At 52.4% G+C, this 20,509-nt stretch overlaps 1 protein-coding gene across 3 annotated transcripts in view; it reads right to left on the bottom strand.

Moving 5' to 3' along the window:
• Positions 1–16,374, bottom strand: part of ADCK5 (aarF domain containing kinase 5) — a 54,884-nt gene extending 38,510 nt beyond the window's left edge. The window contains exons 1-3 of one of the 3 annotated variants that reach the window (XM_040434151.1): positions 16,313–16,374; positions 12,515–12,603; positions 9,921–10,067 (exon numbers count right to left, since the gene is read on the bottom strand). In XM_040434151.1, the coding sequence (XP_040290085.1) occupies positions 9,921–10,067; positions 12,515–12,603; positions 16,313–16,327 (251 nt within the window). In that variant the 5' untranslated portion in view covers positions 16,328–16,374. Of the gene's footprint in view, positions 1–9,920; positions 10,068–12,514; positions 12,843–16,312 lie in introns of those variants that run through there. The other 2 variants (XM_040434149.1, XM_040434152.1) reach the window with 2 other exon arrangements.
• Between the last annotated feature and the right edge of the window lie 4,135 nt (positions 16,375–20,509).

Below are 20,509 nucleotides of genomic sequence, written 5' to 3'. Positions count from 1 at the left end.
CCGGTCGTGTGACTGTGTATCTGAGGCCATGTGTCGGTGCAGCAGTGCACAGTCTGTGTGGGCCGGTCGTGGGAATGTGTATCTGGGGCCATGTGTCGGTGCAGCAGTGCACAGTCTGTGTGGGCCGGTCGTGTGACTGTGTATCTGAGGCCAGGTGTCGGTGCAGCAGTGCACATTCTGTGTGGGCCGGTCGTGTGAATGTGTATCTGGGGCCATGTGTCGGTGCAGCAGTGCACAGTCTGTGTGGGCCGGTCGTGTGAATGTGTATCTGGGGCCATGTGTCGGTGCGGCAGTGCACAGTCTGTGTGGGCCGGTCGTGTGAATGTGTATCTGAGGCCATGGGTCGGTGCAGCAGTGCACAGTCTGTGTGGGCCGGTCGTGTGAATGTGTATCTGGGGCCATGTGTCGGTGCAGCAGTGCACAGTCTGTGTGGGCCAGTCGTGTGAATGTGTATCTGAGGCCATGTGTCGGTGCAGCAGTGCACAGTCTGTGTGGGCCGGTCGTGTGAATGTGTATCTGGGGCCATGTGTCGGTGCAGCAGTGCACAGTCTGTGTGGGCCAGTCGTGTGAATGTGTATCTGAGGCCATGGGTCGGTGCAGCAGTGCACAGTCTGTGTGGGCCAGTCGTGTGAATGTGTATCTGGGGCCATGTGTCGGTGCGGCAGTGCACAGTCTGTGTGGGCCGGTCGTGTGAATGTGTATCTGGGGCCATGTGTCGGTGCAGCAGTGCACAGTCTGTGTGGGCCGGTCGTGTGAATGTGTATCTGGGGCCATGTGTCGGTGCGGCAGTGCACAGTCTGTGTGGGCCGGTCGTGTGAATGTGTATCTGGGGCCATGTGTCGGTGCAGCAGTGCACAGTCTGTGTGGGCCGGTCGTGTGAATGTGTATCTGAGGCCATGGGTCGGTGCAGCAGTGCACAGTCTGTGTGGGCCGGTCGTGTGACTGTGTATCTGAGGCCATGTGTCGGTGCGGCAGTGCACAGTCTGTGTGGGCCGGTCGTGTGAATGTGTATCTGGGGCCATGTGTCGGTGCAGCAGTGCACAGTCTGTGTGGGCCGGTCATGTGAATGTGTATCTGAGGCCATGTGTCGGTGCAGCAGTGCACAGTCTGTGTGGGCCGGTCGTGTGAATGTGTATCTGAGGCCATGTGTCGGTGCAGCAGTGCACAGTCTGTGTGGGCCGGTCATGTGAATGTGTATCTGGGGCCATGTGTCGGTGCAGCAGTGCACATTCTGTGTGGGCCGGTCGTGTGACTGTGTATCTGAGGCCATGTGTCGGTGCAGCAGTGCACAGTCTGTGTGGGCCGGTCATGTGACTGTGTATCTGGGGCCATGTGTCGGTGCAGCAGTGCACAGTCTGTGTGGGCCGGTCGTGGGAATGTGTATCTGGGGCCATGTGTCGGTGCAGCAGTGCACAGTCTGTGTGGGCCGGTCGTGGGAATGTGTATCTGGGGCCATGTGTCGGTGCAGCAGTGCACATTCTGTGTGGGCCGGTCGTGTGAATGTGTATCTGAGGCCATGTGTCGGTGCAGCAGTGCACAGTCTGTGTGGGCCGGTCATGGGAATGTGTATCTGAGGCCATGTGTCGGTGCAGCAGTGCACAGTCTGTGTGGGCCGGTCATGTGAATGTGTATCTGGGGCCATGTGTCGGTGCAGCAGTGCACAGTCTGTGTGGGCCGGTCGTGGGAATGTGTATCTGAGGCCATGTGTAAACTGACCAGAGCGTAGTTACCGCAATATTGCACCGTTCATGACGGTGGATATCACAGCCTGTAACCAGATATACTATTTGTGCTCCTGATGCCGCCATTGTGCTTTTTCCTGCCCCCTCTGTGCACCATGCGGCCCCCCTCTAAGCGTCATTACTGCATGGAGATGGCAGCGGCTCCAGAATTGAGCTATGATGTAAGGGGTTAACAGAGGGAGGGAGTTCCCTCTTTCACTGATTGGACTGCTTAGGCCAAATGTCAGTGTAAAACTGACATTAAAATACACTGCAACAGATGTCGTAAAAAAAAAGTATTACAAAAAGTTAAAAAAAAAAAAATTCTGTGAATTTTTTTTTTGAGTTTTCCACATATTCACTAATTGGTTAAAAGATAAAATAAACTACACATAATTGGTATCGCCACATCCGTAATGACCTGATCTATAAAATAAGAATGTTATTTATTCCACATGGTGAACGCTATAAAAATAATTTGCTGTTTTTGTTACCTCCCCTCCCAAAAAATTGTATGCAGCCCAAAATGATACCCAACAAAAACTTCAGCCAGTCCCCCAAAACACAAGCCCTCACACCATTACTTTGAGGAAAAAATTAAAATGTTATGGATGTCAGTATATGGCGATGCAATCTACACTCACCTAAAGAATTATTAGGAACACCTGGTCTATTTCTCATTGATGCAATTATCTAGTCAACCAATCACATGGCAGTTGCTTCGATGCATTTAGGGGGGTGCTCCTGGTCAAGACAATCTCCTGAACTCCAAACTGAATGTCAGAATGGGAAAGAAAGGTGATTTAAGCAGTTTTGAGCGTGGCATGGTTGTTGGTGCCAGACGGGCCGGTCTGAGTATTTCACAATCTGCTCAGTTACTAGAGTTGTTGCGATACCAAATTTTTGATTCGGTTTCGATACCATGAAAAAGTATTGCGATACTCGATACCATTCGATACCACGCGGAAAAAATAAACAAAAAAAGCCACGTGCATTCCTCATTTTTAAAAATGGCGAATCGCGCAGTTTTTATTTTATTTTTTCTGTTCCGGCATTCACCACCTAGATTTTTTTTTTTATATTTTAATAGTTTGGACTTTTCTGACGTGGCGATGTAATATGTTTATTTATATATTTTATATGTGAAATTGGGAAAAGGGGGGTGATTTATACTTCATATTTTAGTGTTTTTTTTTTTTTCACTTTTTATTTAATAACTATTTCCCCCCTTAGGGGCTAGAACCTGGGATCTTTCATCCCTTTTTCTATTCACCCTGATAGATCTCTATCAGGGTGAATAGGACTCCACACTGTCCCTGCTGCTCTGTGCTTTGTGCACACAGCATCAGGGATGTTACCATGGCAACCAGGGCTTCTGTAGCGTCCTGGCTGCCATGGTAACCGATCGGAGCCCCAGGCTTACACAGCTGGGGCTCCGATCAGAAGCTGCCACTGCACCACCAATGAGGGGGAGTGGAGAGGTCCCTGTGGCCACTGCCACCAATGATTTTAATACTGGAGGGTTGAGAGGGGCCGGCGCACTGTGCCACCAATGATTTTAATGGGATGGGGGGATTGAGGGGGGGGGCACACTGCACCACCAATGATTTTACCCCTTTATACAGGAGGCGGGTACTAGCAGATCAGCGGCAGTTAACTGCCGCTGATCGCAGCTCCCTGTCAGGGGCAGGGTGCCGGCAATGCGATTCTGCTGCCGGCACCCGCCTCCTGTATGTGTTAAAGACTGACTACTGTATATGAGTCCAGACTTTCACTATTAGGCCACACAGAGCGGCGCCCAGCGATGTCTCAGCACTCACTATTTAGTCCTGGGCGCCGCTCCGTTCGCCCGCAGTGCCCCATTACTGTCTCCTCTCCTGCTCCACATGCTGCTGATTACTATCGGAGCGATGGGAGGAGACATCAGCTTCACTAGTGGGCGTTCCTTCTCCCTGGCTGTAGCGCTGTCCAATCGCAGCGCAGGGAAAAGGAACGCCCACTAGTGAAGCTGATGTCTCCTCCCATCGCTCCGATAGTAATCCTATCATTGGTGGCGCAGTGCGCCCGCCCCTCCTCCGCCCCTCTCTTCTTATTGCCGCCCCTCCTCCACCCCCTCTCTTCTCATTGCCGCCCCTCCTCCGCCCCTCTCTTCTCATTGCCGCCCCTCCTCCGCCCCTCTCTTCTCATTGGTGGCAGCGGCAGCAGCACAGGGGGGAGGGAGGACAGCTTCCTTCTCCCCGTGCTGCTGAGAGAGAACATGAGCGCGCCGATAGCAGCGCGCTCATGTTCAGAGATACTAGACTGCGCAGAAGCGCAGCCCAGTATCGAAAAAAACGGAAATCCCGGTATCGTATCGATACCGGGACAAAAGTATCGATTGGGTATCGAAATTTCGATACCCGCAACAACCCTATCAGTTACTGGGATTTTCACGCACAACCATTTCTAGGGTTTACAAAGAATGGTGTGAAAAGGGAAAAACATCCAGTATGCGGCCGTCCTGTGGGTGACAATGCCTTGTGGATGCTGGAGGTCAGAGGAGAATGGGCCGACTGATTCAAGCTGATAGAAGAGCAACGTTGGCTGAAATAACCACTCGTTACAACCGAGGTCTGCAGCAAAGCATTTGTGAAGCCACAACACGCACAACCTTGAGGCGGATGGGCTACAACAGCAGAAGACCCCACCGGGTACCACTCATCTCCACTACAAATAGGAAAAAGAGGCTACAATTTGCACGAGCTCACCGAAACTGGACTGTTGAAGACTGGAAAAATGTTACCTGGTCTGATGAGTCTCGATTTCTGTTGAGACATTCAAATGGTAGAGTCCGAATTTGGGGTAAACAGAATGAGAACATGTCTCCATCCTCTGATGGCTACTTCCAGCAGGATAATGCACCATGTCACAAAGCTCCAATCATCTCACATTGGTTTCTTGAACATGACAATGAGTTCACTGCACTAAAATGGCCCCACAGTCACCAGATCTCAACCCAATAGAGCATCTTTGGGATGTGGTGGAACGGGAGCTTCGTGCCCTGGATGTGCATCCCTCAAATCTCCATCAACTGCAAGATGCTATCCTATCAATATGGGCCAACATTTCTAAAGAATGCTATCAGCACCTTGTGGGATCAATGCCACGTAGAATTAAGGCAAAAGGGGGTCCAACACCGTATTAGTATGGGGGCACTAATAATTCTTTAGGTGAGTATACAACTTATTACGCTGCTGACATTTATAAAATGACGCCAACATAAAGCAGACATATGGCGAATGCTAATTAATTACGAGGAATCACTGTCTGTATTAAAAGCAAAGAAAATCAAATTTAGAAAAAAAAATTAATAAATAAAAGGTAAAACATATCGACACAAATTTACCACTAACATGAAGTACAATGTGTCACGAGAAGACAAGGTCAGAAAGACTTGGATGAGTAAAAGCCTTCCAGAGTCTTACCACTGTGACAGGACCAGGGGGAGAGCGGTGGAAGGAGTCTACATGTCACCGAGGTTCCCGTTACCGATGAAGATGTCACCGAGGCTCCTGTCAGGGAGTTGAAGCAGCAAGGAAAACTGTTTTCTGTGTGTGAGGGTTATTATCAAAAACCTGGTGAGAAGGGCCTGGCTGCTTGGAGCGGTGAGAGTTGGGGGGTCCTTGCCCCAGCTTTTGGTGGTAACTGTGTCTAGTCACCTGAGGAGCTGGGTATGCTATAAGGGGCAGGCCGCTGACTAGCTGAGGCCTCTGCTCCTGGGAAGCTCTGCTTATGGTGCAGGCTCAGCTCCCTGCTCGAGGTCTACAGGTAGCGACCAGGGCTTGCTTTTATCTGCAGAAGCCAGTAGCTCCAAACGTGCTTGGACTGGACTGTGTTTTGTGTGCCCGCAGCGCCCGTCTATCCCAGGAGACGGTGATCCCGTGAGCTAAGGCTACTCTCACACTGGCGTCTTTGGCTTTCCGTTTTTGAGATCCGTTCAGGGCTCTCACAAGCGTCCAAAACGGAACAGTTCTTCCCTAATGCATTCTGAATAGAAAGGGATCTGCTCAGAATGCCTCAGTTTGCCTCTGTTCCGTCTCCGTTCCGCTCTGGAGGCGGCCTGCAGCGTTATGGTGTCCGTCTGACGAAACTGAGCCAAACGACACAATTGAAAACGGATCCGTCCTCCATTGACTTTCAATGGTGTTCAGGACGGATCCGTCTTGGCCATGTTACAGATAATACTAACGGATCCGTTCTGAACGGATGCAGACGCTTGTATTATCTGAACGGATCCGTCTGTGCAGATCCATGACGGATCCGCACCAAAAGCGAGTGTGAAAGTAGCCTAATCCTGTTACCCCCCTGTTACAGCGACACGTCAGATTTAAATAATGGAGCTTCAGTATTTGGTCCAAAACTGGCTTTTGCTTGAAGGGGTTAATAGAAATGGAGGAAAGAGGTTGAAAAGGCGGCCTAGATTCAGAACCAGAAACAAATCCTAGGGGAACAATGCCTTAACCCCTTCAGCCCCAGCAATTTTCTGTTTTTGCATTATCATTTCTTAGGCCTCTTTCACACTTGCGTTGTCCGGATCCGGCGTGTACTCCACTTGCCGGAATTACACTCCGGATCCGGAAAAACGCAAGTGTACTGAAAGCATTTGAAGACGGAACCGTCTTCCAAATGCTTTCAGTGTTACTATGGCAGCCAGGACGCTATTAAAGTCCTGGTTGCCATAGTAGGAGCGGGGAGCGGGGGAGCAGTATACTTACAGTCCGTGCGGCTCCCGGGGCGCTCCAGAATGACGTCAGAGCGCCCCATGCGCATGGATTACGTGTCCAATGCGATCACGTGATCCATGTGCTTGGGGCGCCCTGACGTCACTCTGGAGCGCCCCGGGAGCCGCACGGACGGTAAGTATACTGCTCCCCCGCTCCCCACTACACTTTACCATGGCTGCCAGGACTTTAGCGTCCTGGCAGCCATGGTAACCATTCAGAAAAAGCTAAATGTCGGCTCCGGCAATGCGCCGAAACGACGTTTAGCTTAAGTCCGGATCCGGATCAATGCCTTTCAATGGGCATTAATTCCGGATCCGGCCTTGCGGCAAGTCTTCAGGATTTTTGGCCGGAGCAAAAAGCGCAGCATGCTGCGGTATTTTCTCCGGCCAAAAAACGTTCCGTTCCGGAACTGAAGACATCCTGATGCATCCTGAACGGATTTCTCTCCATTCAGAATGCATGGGGATAATCCTGATCAGGATTCTTCCGGCATAGAGCCCCGACGACGGAACTCTATGCCGGAAGACAAGAACGCAGGTGTGAAAGGGCCCTAACTCCCTGCCTTCCCAGAGCCATAACTTTTTTATATTTCCATTCACATTGCCATATGAGGGCTCAATTTTTGCAGGACGTTGTACTTTCTAATGGTACTATTTACTATTGCGTACAATGTAGGTGGAAGGTGGGAAAAAATTCCAAATGGACCACCACCAACAATGATGAATGGCTTCCCCCATCTCAGGCATTTGGGCTACGGGAAGAACTCCTGAGGAAAAACACCCTGCTTATCACTGTATAGTATAAGGACAGGAGAGAACACAGAAGAGGTGAGAACTGATTATCTATCACTAGAACACCCCATTTATCACTGTATAGTATAAGGACAGGAGAGAACACAGGAGAGATGAGAACTGATTATCTATCACTAGAACACCCTGCTTATCACTGTATATAGTATAAGGACAGGAGAGAACACAGGAGAGGTGAGAACTGATTATCTATCAATAGAACATCCTGCTTATCACTGTATAGTATAAGGACAGGAGAGAACAGAGCTGAGAACTGATTATCTATCAATAGAACATCCTGCTTATAACTATGTATAGTATAAGGACAGGAGAGAACACAGAAGAGGTGAGAACTGATTATCTATCATCACTAGAACACCCTGCTTATTATCACTATTTATAGTATAAGGATAGGAGAGAACACAGGAGAGGTGAGAACTGATTGTTATCACTAGAACATCCTGCTTATCACTGTGTATAGTATAAGGACAGGAGAGAACACAGGAGAGGTGAGAGCTGATTATCATCACTAGAACATCCTGCTTATCACTGTGTATAGTATAAGGACAGGAGAGAACACAGGAGAGGTGAGAACTGATTATTATCACTAGAACACCCTGCTTATCACTGTATATAGTATAAGGACAGGAGAGAACACAGGAGAGGTGAGAACTGATTATCATCACTAGAACACCCCGCTTATCACTGTATAGTATAAGGACAGGAGAGAACACAGGAGAGGTGAGAACTGATTGTTATCACTACAACACCCTGCTTATCAATGTGTATAGTATAAGGACAGGAGAGAACACAGATAATCAGTTCTCACCTCTCCTGTATTCTCTCCTATCCTTATACTATAACAGTGATAAGCGGGGTGTTCTAGTGATGATAATCAGTCCTCACATCTGCTGTGTTCTCTCCTGCCCTTATACTAAATACAGTGATAAGCAGGATGTTCTAGTGATGATAGATAATCAGTTCTCACCTCTCCTATCATCACTAGAACATCCTGCTTATCACTGTATATAGTATAAGGACAGGAGAGAACACAGGAGAGGTGAGAACTGATTATCATCACTAGAACACCCTGCTTATCACTGTGTATAGTATAAGGACAGGAGAGAACACAGGAGAGGTGAGAACGGATTATCTATCACTAGAACATCCTGCTTATCACTGTGTATAGTATAAGGACAGGAGAGAACACAGGAGAGGTGAGAACTGATCATCTATCACTAGAACATCCTGCTTATCACTGTGTATAGTATAAGGACAGGAGAGAACACAGGAGAGGTGAGAACTGATCATCTATCATCACTAGAACATCCTGCTTATCACTGTATATAGTATAAGGACAGGAGAGAATACAGGAGAGGTGAGAACTGATTATCATCACTAGAACACCCCACTTATCACTGTATAGTATAAGGACAGGAGAGAACACAGGAGAGGTGAGAACTGATTATCTATCATCACTAGAACATCCTGCTTATCACTGTATATAGTATAAGGACAGGAGAGAACACAGGAGAGGTGAGAACTGATTATCTATCATCACTAGAACATCCTGCTCATCACTGTATATAGTATAAGGACAGGAGAGAACACAGGAGAGGTGAGAGCTGATTATCATCACTACAGGTCTGATTGGTGGTCATTCACATGGAGGTCTAATCTAAGGTCTAATTGGGGGACCTAGTAATATGGAGGTCTGTTCTGAGGCCTAAAGAAAAATATGTTTTTTCTTATTTTCCTAGGTGCGTCTTATAGGGCGAAAAATACATCACATGTATGTGGGGATTGTATGGAGTAGGCATCAGACACCTGTCTGCAATGTCCTGTATATACCGTATATCACATGTTTTGCACACGTCCCCCGGTCTATATACCGTATATCACGTGTTCTGCACACGTCCCCCGGTCTATATACCATATATCACATGTTCTGCACACGTCCCCCGGTCTATATACCGTATATCACGTGTTCTGCACACGTCCCCGGTCTATATACCGTATATCACGTTTTCTGCACACGTCCCCGGTCTATATACCGTATATCACGTGTTCTGCACACGTCCCCCGGTCTATATACCGTATATCACGTTCTGCACACGTCCACCGGTCTATATAGTGTATAGACGGCCTGGGGATGCAGCTCTGGGGCTGGAAGCTGGACACAAATGATCAGGATAAGGCCCCTTGCAGACGAGCGTTGCGAATGCGTTCAGTGAAAAATGCATGATTTCGCAAACAAAGTCATACAGTTTTGTCTGCGATCGCATTCAGTTTTTATCGCGCGATGCTCCGGCACCACCCGCTATATCACTGGCTAAGGGTCGGGTGCTGACAGTACAGGGTCACCCTTCTGTACAGCCGAGTAGAGCTCCGTCCAATCTTTTTAGGTCAGGAAAAATATGGATATTGGGCGTGCCCCTCTGACGACTGGATCGGTCACAAGCATCATCTTGGCGATCCCCTTCCACGGTACCTGCAGATGTAGTGTTGTATACGGCCATGTATTTGGGACTCCTATGTATTGGTGCACCTTTGCTTTCCTAGGGCACCGAGGTCACAAGATGGGGTGTGACCCCGATAATGACCTGTCATCCCCACACAATACAACACTGTGGATGTGACCTCCTCACCTGCAGAATCGGAGAATCCCCTGCAGCGAGATCCTTATTCTCCTCCTGTTGGGGCCATCTGAGCTGTAATAGACAAGGGCCCCTGCTGATGGGGCCCCAACAAAGGTGCCTAGGCAGATGATCCGAAACCACCTACGTGGGGGCGACCTAAGGGCAGATTAAAAGACTTTTACTTTATTACTGATATAAACCTCCCCACAAGCAGACAGTATAGAGACCCGTGTATACAGCACGCCTGCCCCATCCGTCTACTAATGTCCACTCAGTTCCTGGGGGTCTCATTCAGTGGCTGGGGGGCTCATTCAGTTCCTGGGGGGCTCATTCAGTGGCTGTGGGTCTCATTCAGTGGCTGGGGGGCTCATTGCAGATTGCAGACCAGTTTTCAAAGGTAATAGAAATAGAAATAAACTTCTGATCACCGAGATCCAGCACACAACTAGTTAACCGGGCAGAGATGAGAATATGGCCCTGACCCATTATCTGCTCATCTGTCCTCCACCTCGCAGATAAGGAGGTCTCAGTCCCCTCCATGGATGGTGAGGAGACAGTCAGGATGTCTCACCAGCCACTCTGTATGGAGGGAAAGCAGACCGTGTGGAGGTCTCATAGAGAGTAACAGCACAGAGGAGCAGTCTCTAATTAAGGACCCTATGTGGAGAGATGAGACAGTCCTGAGGTCTTATGAGTTCTCTGTCGGGAGGGAGAGGAGACAGCCCCAAGATTTGATGAGCGCTCTGCATGAAGCAAAAGGAGACAGTCCGGAGGTGTCACGAGCATTGTGTAGGGAGGGAGAGGAGAGGAGACAGTCCGGAGGTGTCACGAGCATTGTGTAGGGAGGGAGAGGAGAGGAGACAGTCCGGAGGCGTCACGAGCATTGTGTAGGGAGGGAGAGGAGACAGTCCGGAGGTGTCACGAGCATTGTGTAGGGAGGGAGAGGAGAGGAGACAGTCCGGAGGCGTCATGAGCATTGTGTAGGGAGGGAGAGGAGAGGAGACAGTCCGGAGGTGTCACGAGCATTGTGTAGGGAGGGAGGAAGAGGAGACAGTCCGGAGGTGTCACAAGCATTGTGTAGGGAGGGAGAGGAGACAGTCTGGAGGTGTCACGAGCATTGTGTAGGGAGGGAGGAAGAGGAGACAGTCCGGAGGTGTCACAAGCATTGTGTAGGGAGGGAGAGGAGACAGTCTGGAGGTGTCACGAGCATTGTGTAGGGAGGGAGAGGAGACAGTCCGGAGGTGTCACGAGCATTGTGTAGGGAGGGAGAGGAGAGGAGACAGTCCGGAGGTGTCACGAGCATTGTGTAGGGAGGGAGAGGAGAGGAGAGGAGACAGTCCGGAGGTGTCACGAGCACTGTGTAGGGAGAGGAGAGGAGACAGTCCGGAGGTGTCACGAGCATTGTGGAGGGAGGGAGAGGAGAGGAGACAGTCCAGAGGGGTCACGAGCACTGTGTAGGGAGGGAGAGGAGACAGTCCGGAGGTGTCACGAGCATTGTGTAGAAAGGGAGAGGAGACAGTCCGGAGGTGTCACGAGCACTGTGTAGGGAGGGAGAGGAGACAGTCCGGAGGTGTCACGAGCATTGTGTTGGAAGGGAGAGGAGAGGAGACAGTCTGGAGGTGTCACGAGCATTGTGTAGGGAGGAAGAGGAGACAGTCCGGAGGTGTCACGAGCATTGTGTAGGGAGGGAGAGGAGACAGTCTGGAGGTGTCACGAGCATTGTGGAGGAAGGGAGAGGAGACAGTCTGGAGGTGTCACGAGCATTGTGGAGGGAGGGAGAGGAGACGAGACAGTCCGGAGGTGTCACGAGCATTGTGGAGGGAGGGAGAGAGAGGAGAGGAGACAGTCCAGAGGTGTCACGAGCATTGTGTAGAGAGGGAGAGGAGACAGTCCGGAGGTGTCACGAGCATTGTGTAGGGAGGGAGAGGAGACAGTCCGGAGGCGTCACGAGCATTGTACTGGAAGGGAGAGGAGACAGTCCGGAGGTGTCACGAGCATTGTGTAGAAAGGGAGAGGAGACAGTTCGGAGGTGTCACGAGCATTGTACTGGAAGGGAGAGGAGACAGTCCGGAGGCGTCACGAGCACTGTGTAGGGAGGGAGAGGAGACAGTTCGGAGGTGTCACGAGCATTGTGTAGGGAGAGAGAGGAGACAGTCCAGGGGTGTCACGAGCATTGTGTAGGGAGGGAGAGGAGACAGTCCGGAGGTGTCACGAGCATTGTGTAGGGAGGGAGAGGAGACAGTTCGGAGGTGTCACGAGCATTGTGTAGGAAGGGAGAGGAGACAGTCCGGAGGTGTCACGAGCATTGTGTAGGGAGGGAGAGGAGACAGTTCGGAGGTGTCACGAGCATTGTGTAGGAAGGGAGAGGAGACGAGACAGTCCGGAGGCGTCACGAGCACTGTGTAGAAAGGGAGAGGAGACAGTCCGGAGGTGTCACGAGCATTGTGTAGAAAGGGAGAGGAGACAGTCCGGAGGTGTCACGAGCATTGTGTAGGGAGAGGAGAGGAGACAGTCCGGAGGCGTCACGAGCACTGTGTGTTCTTTGCCCTTACAGTCAGCTATAGTGTATGGGTGGGGTTAGTGAGGGTCTCGTGTGCTCTTACCCCGGGGTCTGGGTGCTCAGACTCCTCACAGTCATGGAAATTTTGGGGCGACATCTGCTCAGCAGTGAGCTGTGAAATCGACATAGAAGCTGCAGGAGAGAAAACAAGTATAACATCCCAAAAATGTGCACCCCTCCCCCGCACAGGTGCTGCCAGCACTGCTCCTGCGCCCCCCTGATAACACGGAGGTGACAGGGCAGGAAGGATCAGAGGCATAGTCCCAGTGACAACTCTGCAGCGCTCCCCATCTGATCTGTCACATTTATAACCCATCGCCCCTCTGCTTGGAGACAAGCAGCACTCGCCCCTCTGCTCTTCCCCCACCGCGCCCCTCCATCGCCCCCCTCTGCTCTTCCCCCACCGCACCCCTCCGTCGCCCCCCTCTGCTCTTCCCCCACCGCGCCACTCAGTCACCCCCCTCTGCTCTTCCCCCACCGCACCCCCTCTGCTCTTCCCCCACCGCACCCCTCCGTCGCCCACCTCTGCTCTTCCCCCACCGCGCCACTCAGTCACCCCCCTCTGCTCTTCCCCCACCGCACCCCCTCTGCTCTTCCCCCACCGCACCCCTCCATCACCCCCTCTGCTCTTCCCCTCCCGCGCCCCTCCATCACCCCCCTCTGCTCTTCCCCCACCGCGCCCCTCCGTCGCCCCCTCTGCTCTTCCCCTCCCGCGCCCCTCCATCACCCCCCTCTGCTCTTCCCCCACCGCGCCCCTCCGTCGCCCCCCTCTGCTCTTCCCCCACCGCGCCCCTCCGTCGCCCCCTCTGCTCTTCCCCCACCGCGCCCCTCCGTCGCCCCCTCTGCTCTTCCCCCACCGCGCCCCTCCGTCGCCCCCCCTCTGCTCTTCCCCCACCGCGTCACTCCGTCGCCCCCCTATGCTCTTCCCCCACTGCGCCAATCCGTCGCCCCCCTCTGCTCTTCCCCCACCGCGCCCCTCTCTGCTCTTCCCCCACCGCGCCCCTCTCTGCTCTTCCCCCCACCGCGCCCCTCTCTGCTCTTCCCCCACCGCGCCCCTCCTGCTCTTTCCCCACCGCACCCCTCCGTCGCCCCCCTCTGCTCTTCCCCCACCGCGCCCCTCCTGCTCTTCCCCCACCGCACCCCTCCGTCGCCCCCCTCTGCTCTCCCCCCACCGCGCCCCTCCGTCGCCCCCCCCACCGCGCCCCTCCGTCGCCCCCCTCTGCTCTCCCCCCACCGCCTGCCTCTGCTCTTTCCCCATCGCCCCCACTGCACCCCTCCGTCGCCCCCACTGCACCCCTCTGCCACCCACACACCCCTTACAGTCTCACACACGGCCTCCCTCTGTGCTCTACATCTGCCTCTGTAGTCGGCTGTCATCCATGCGTATGGACAGATGTGGATGTCAGCTCCTGAGGACAGCGGGGGAACGTCCCCTCATACAAAGGAGAGACCCCTCTTATGTCACCGGATGTCTCTCTGTCTCTGTTGGTTGCTCATTCAGTCTCTCAGTCACTGCATGTCTCTCAATGCCAGTCTGTCACTAGATGTCTCCTTTAGTCTGTCTCTGTCACCGGACGTCTCAGTCTGTTTCTGTCTTTCAACCTCACCCTCAGTCTCGCTCACTCTCTCTCTCTGTGTCTCTCAGTCTCTAACTCTCTCTTAGTCTCTTGTTCTCAGTCAGTCTCTCTCATTCTCTGTCTCTGACTCTCTCTCAGTCTCTCTAATTCTCTCTCTCTGTCAGCCCTCACTGTCTGCCAGTGTCTCACTCTATCGTCTGTCACTCTCTCAGTCTCTTGTTCTCAGTCAGTCTCTCTCACTGTCTGTCACTCTCTCAGTCTCTGACTCTCTCTCTCATTCTCTCTCTCTGTGTCTCTCACTCTCTCTCTGTCAGCCCTCACTGTCTGTCACTCTCTCAGTCTCTCTCAGTCTCTGACTCTCTCTGTCAGCCCTCACTGTCTGCCAGTGTCTCACTCTATCGTCTGTCACTGTCTGTCACTCTCTCAGTCTCTGAATCTCTCTTAGTCTCTTGTTCTCAGTCAGTCTCTCTCATTCTCTGACTATCTCTCAGTCAGTCTCTGACTCTCTCTCTCTCTGTCAGCCCTCACTGTCTGTCACTCTCTGTCTCTGACTCTCTCTCAGTCTCTCTCACTGTCTGCCAGTGTCTCACTCTATCGTCTGTCACTGTCTGTCACTCTCTCAGTCTCTGACTCTCTCTCATTCTATGACTCTCTCTCAGTCTCTGACTCTCTCTCTCTCTCTGTCAGCCCTCACTGTCTGTCACTCTCTGACTCTCTCTCTCAGTCTATGACTCTCTCATTCTCTCTCTCTGTCAGCCCTCACTGTCTGTCACTCTCTCTCTCTTAGTCTCTTGTTCTCAGTCAGTCTCTCTCTCTCTGTCAGCCCTCACTGTCTGCCACTCTCTCAGTCTCTGACTCTCTCTCTCTGTCAGCCCTCACTGTCTGTCACTCTCTCACTCTATCGTCTGTCACTGTCTGTCACTCTCAGTCTTTCTCTCTCTCTGTCAGCCCTCACTGTCTGTCACTCTCTCAGTCTCATTCTCTCTCTCTGTCAGCCCTCACTGTCTGTCACTCTCTCAGTCTCATTCTCTCTCTCTGTCAGCCCTCACTGTCTGTCACTCTCTCAGTCTCTCTCTCTGTCAGCCCTCACTGTCTGTCACTCTCTCTCTCTCTCTCAGTCTCTGACTCTCTCTCAGTCTCTCTCTCTGTCAGCCCTCACTGTCTGTCACTCTCTCAGTCAGCCCTCACTGTCTGTCACTGTCTGTCACTCTCTCAGTCTCATTCTCTCTCTCTGTCAGCCCTCACTGTCTGTCACTCTCTCAGTCTCTCTCTCTGTCAGCCCTCACTGTCTGTCACTCTCTCTCTCTCTCTCAGTCTCTGACTCTCTCTCAGTCTCTCTCTCTGTCAGCCCTCACTGTCTGTCACTCTCTCAGTCAGCCCTCACTGTCTGTCACTCTCTCAGTCTCATTCTCTCTCTCTGTCAGCCCTCACTGTCTGTCACTCTCTCAGTCTCTGACTCTCTCTCAGTCTCTGACTCTCTCTCTCTCAGTCTATGACTCTCTCATTCTCTCTCTCTGTCAGCCCTCACTGTCTGTCACTCTCTGTCTCTGACTCTCTCTCAGTCTCTGACTCTCTCTCTCTCAGTCTATGACTCTCTCATTCTCTCTCTCTGTCAGCCCTCACTGTCTGTCACTCTCTCAGTCTCTGACTCTCTCTCTCTGTCAGCCCTCACTGTCTGTCACTCTCTCAGTCTCTGACTCTCTCTCTCTGTCAGCCCTCACTGTCTGTCACTCTCTCAGTCTCATTCTCTCTCTCTGTCAGCCCTCACTGTCTGTCACTCTCTCAGTCTCATTCTCTCTCTCTGTCAGCCCTCACTGTCTGTCACTCTCTCAGTCTCTGACTCTCTCTCTCTGTCAGCCCTCACTGTCTGTCACTCTCTCAGTCTCATTCTCTCTCTCTGTCAGCCCTCACTGCCTGTCACTCTCTCAGTCTCATTCTCTCTCTGTCAGCCCTCACTGTCTGTCACTCTCTGACTCTCTCTCTCAGTCTATGACTCTCTCATTCTCTCTCTCAGTCTCTCTCTCCGTCAGCCCTCACTGTCTGTCACTCTCTCAGTCTCATTCTCTCTCTCTGTCAGCCCTCACTGTCTGTCACTCTCTCAGTCTCTGACTCTCTCTCTCTCTGTCAGCCCTCACTGCCTGTCACTCTCTCAGTCTCATTCTCTCTCTCTGTCAGCCCTCACTGTCTGTCACTCTCTCAGTCTCTGACTCTCTCTCTCTCTCTGTCAGCCCTCACTGTCTGTCACTCTCTCAGCGCTCACTCACCGGTGTCGGGAACATGTCTGGCCGCTTCTGGTCATGTGACTGCGCAGACGCTCAATAGTGACCACACCCCCTCTCCGCTATTGGTCGGACTAGACTGATAAAGGTCAGCTGGTCTCTCTGCATCACGTGACCTCGCGCCCGCCTATAATCGGCGGGAAAGGTGAAACTGAGGTAAATGACCGATTGTTGAATGAAAAGCCCCGCCCCCCGCCGGGTGTCACCGGTTACCAGAAGCTCCGGATGAGTCCTCCTCCCGCTGTCCCTGGTGTCCTCTCTGCCTAATGTCCACCTCAGATGCGGGGTCCCTGTGGCATCAGAACGTGGCCCATTGATTCGTGTAAAACCGGATTTACACATTTTTATATTTTGCTGTTTTCTGTTTTTTCTATTTGAAATGTAATTCTCCTTGTTTCTCTATTTAAAGGGAGTCTGTCGCCGTTCTGGAGCAGCACGGACCCCATCTTGGAATGATGCTACTTACCGTACAGCTCTCCGTCCCTAATGTTCCCTAAAAACCACTTTTTTTATTCAATATGTTAATTAGGTTCTGAAGGCGCCCAGCGGCCGGGGCCCAGGCCCCTCGTGGCTTTTTATACGAAACCCCTTCCCCCTCCGGCCGCCCCAGGTTCTTCAGAAACCCAGCGCCGTTCACAAGATTCGTTCCCCATTATGGGTCGAGGCACAAGAGCGTTTACTGCGCATGTGCCGGAATGGGGCATGAAGTGCGCGGGCGCGGCGAGACTTGTGAACTGGGTTTCTGAAGAACCTGGGGCGGGTGAGAGGGAAGGGGTTTCGTATGAAAAGCCACGAGGGGCCTGGGCCCCGGCCGCCTGCACGCCGCCCCTGGGCGCCTTCAGAACCTAATTAACATATCAAATAAAAGGGGTTTTTTGCGAAAATTAGGGACGGACAGCTATACGGTAAGTAGCATTCCAAGATGGGGTCCGTGCTCTATACGGTCAGCCCGGGCGACAGACTCCCAGCATTACCAGCTACGCAGCAGTCATCTCATTATCATAAGAAGGCGGGGTTACAGTACCCCACATGACCTAGGATCCACCATTGACAGCGATGATGGCGCCTCAACAGGTCAGAGCATGCCCCAGCACTCTCCATGTAACAGACCATGGGTGTGGCCCTCCTGTACCCGCCAACAGGTCAGAGCATGCCCCAGCACTCTCCATGTAACAGACCATGGGTGTGGCCCTCCTGTACCCACCAACAGGTCAGAGCATGCCCCAGCACTCTCCATGTAACAGACCATGGGTGTGGCCCTCCTGTACCCACCAACAGGTCAGAGCTTGCCCCAACACTCTCCATGTAACAGACCATGGGTGTGGCCCTCCTGTACCCACCAACAGGTCAGAGCATGCCCCAACACTCTCCATGTAACAGACCATGGGTGTGGCCCTCCTGTACCCACCAAACAGGGTCAGAGCATGCCCCAACACTCTCCATGTAACAGACCATGGGTGTGGCCCTCCTGTACCCACCAACAGGTCAGAGCATGCCCCAACACTCTCCATGTAACAGACCATGGGTGTGGCCCTCCTGTACCCACCAACAGGTCAGAGCATGCCCCAGCACTCTCCATGTAACAGACCATGGGTGTGGCCCTCCTGTACCCACCAACAGGTCAGAGCATGCCCCAGCACTCTCCATGTAACAGACCATGGGTGTGGCCCTCCTGTACCCACCAACAGGTCAGAGCATGCCCCAACACTCTCCATGTAACAGACTATGGGTGTGGCCCTCCTGTACCCACCAACTCAGAGCATGCCCAACACTCTCCATGTAACAGACCATGGGTGTGGCCCTCCTGTACCCACCAACAGGTCAGAGCATGCCCCAACACTCTCCATGTAACAGACCATGGGTGTGGCCCTCCTGTACCCACCAACAGGTCAGAGCATGCCCCAACACTCTCCATGTAACAGACCATGGGTGTGGCCCTCCTGTACCCACCAACAGGTCAGAGCATGCCCCAGCACTCTCCATGTAACAGACCATGGGTGTGGCCCTCCTGTACCCTAGCGGGGCAACTCGATGGGTGTGGCCCTCTGTACCCACCAACAGGTCAGAGCATGCCCATCACTCTCCATGTAACAGACCATGGGTGTGGCCCTCCTGTACCCACCAACAGGTCAGAGCATGCCCCAGCACTCTCCATGTAACAGACCATGGGTGTGGCCCTCCTGTACCCACCAACAGGTCAGAGCATGCCCCAACACTCTCCATGTAACAGACCATGGGTGTGGCCCTCCTGTACCCACCAACAGGTCAGAGCATGCCCCAACACTCTCCATGTAACAGACCATGGGTGTGGCCCTCCTGTACCACCAACAGGTCAGAGCATGCCCCAACACTCTCCATGTAACAGACCATGGGTGTGGCCCTCCTGTACCCACCAACAGGTCAGAGCATGCCACAACACTCTCCATGTAACAGACCATGGGTGTGGCCCTCCTGTACCCACCAACAGGTCAGAGCATGCCCCCAACACTCTCCATGTAACAGACCATGGGTGTGGCCCTCCTGTACCCACCAACAGGTCAGAGCATGCCCCAACACTCTCCATGTAACAGACCATGGGTGTGGCCCTCCTGTACCCACCAACAGGTCAGAGCATGCCCCAACACTCTCCATGTAACAGACCATGGGTGTGGCCCTCCTGTACCACCAACAGGTGAGAGCATGCCACAACACTCTCCATGTAACAGACCATGGGTGTGGCCCTCCTGTACCCACCAACAGGTCAGAGCATGCCCCAACACTCTCCATGTAACAGGACCATGGGTGTGGCCCCTCCTGTACCCACCAACAGGTCAGAGCATGCCCCAAACACTCTCCATGTAACAGACCATGGGTGTGGCCCTCCTGTACCCCACCAACAGGTGAGAGCATGCCACAACACTCTCCATGTAACAGACCATGGGTGTGGCCCTCCTGTACCCACCAACAGGTCAAGGCATGCCCCAAACACTCTCCATGTAACAGACCATGGGTGTGGCCCTCCTGTATCCCACAACAGGTCCAGAGCAGGCCCCAACACTCTCCATGTAACAGACCATGGGTGTGGCCCTCCTGTACCCACCAACAGGTCAGAGCATGCCCCAACACTCTCCATGTAACAGACCATGGGTGTGGCCCTCCTGTATCCACCAACAGGTCAGAGCATGCCCCAACACTCTCCATGTAACAGACCATGGGTGTGGCCCTCCTGTACCCACCAACAGGTCAGAGCATGCCCCAACACTCTCCATGTAACAGACCATGGGTGTGGCCCTCCTGTACCCACCAACAGGTCAGAGCATGCCACAACACTCTCCATGTAACAGACCATGGGTGTGGCCCTCCTGTACCCACCAACAGGTCAGAGCATGCCCCAACACTCTCCATGTAACAGACCATGGGTGTGGCCCTCCTGTACCCACCAACAGGTCAGAGCATGCCCCAACACTCTCCATGTAACAGACCATGGGTGTGGCCCTCCTGTACCCACCAACAGGTGAGAGCATGCCACAACACTCTCCATGTAACAGACCATGGGTGTGGCCCTCCTGTACCCACCAACAGGTGAGACTTCGGGCGTTATCCTGGCGATGCCATGAGCCCTATACAAGGATCTGGCCTTCGCTGCTGTTATCGCGACTTAAGCGATTCTCATCTTTGTGTGGTGCCAAATCAATTAGAAGTCTACAGGTGCAAGAGAAAGTATGTGAACCCTCTGGAATGATCTGGATTTCTGCACAAATTGGTCATAAAATGTGATCTGATCTTCATCTAAGTCCCAACAATAGACAATCACAGTCGGCTTAAACTAATAACACACAAAGAGTTAAATGTTACCATGTTTTTATTGAACACACCATGTAAACATTCACAGTGCAGGTGGAAAAAGTATGTGAACCCTTGGATTTAATAACTGGTTGAACCTCCTTTGGCAGCAATAACTTCCACCAAACGTTTCCTGTAGTTGCAGATCAGACACAACGGTCAGGAGTAATTCTTCACCATTCCTCTTTACAGAACTGTTTCAGTTCAGCAATATTCTTGGGATGTCTGGTGTGAATCGCTTTCTTGAGGTCATGCCCCAGCATCTCCATCGGGTTGAGGTCAGGACTCTGACTGGGCCACTCCAGAAGGTGGATTCTCTTCTGTTTAAGCCATTCTGTTGTTGATTTACTTCTATGCTTT

The sequence above is a fragment of the Bufo bufo genome, chromosome 5, assembly GCF_905171765.1.
Source record: "Bufo bufo chromosome 5, aBufBuf1.1, whole genome shotgun sequence".
In the NCBI taxonomy this organism is placed as follows: Eukaryota; Metazoa; Chordata; class Amphibia; order Anura; family Bufonidae; genus Bufo; species Bufo bufo.
This window is presented reverse-complemented; position numbering and strand designations above follow the sequence as displayed.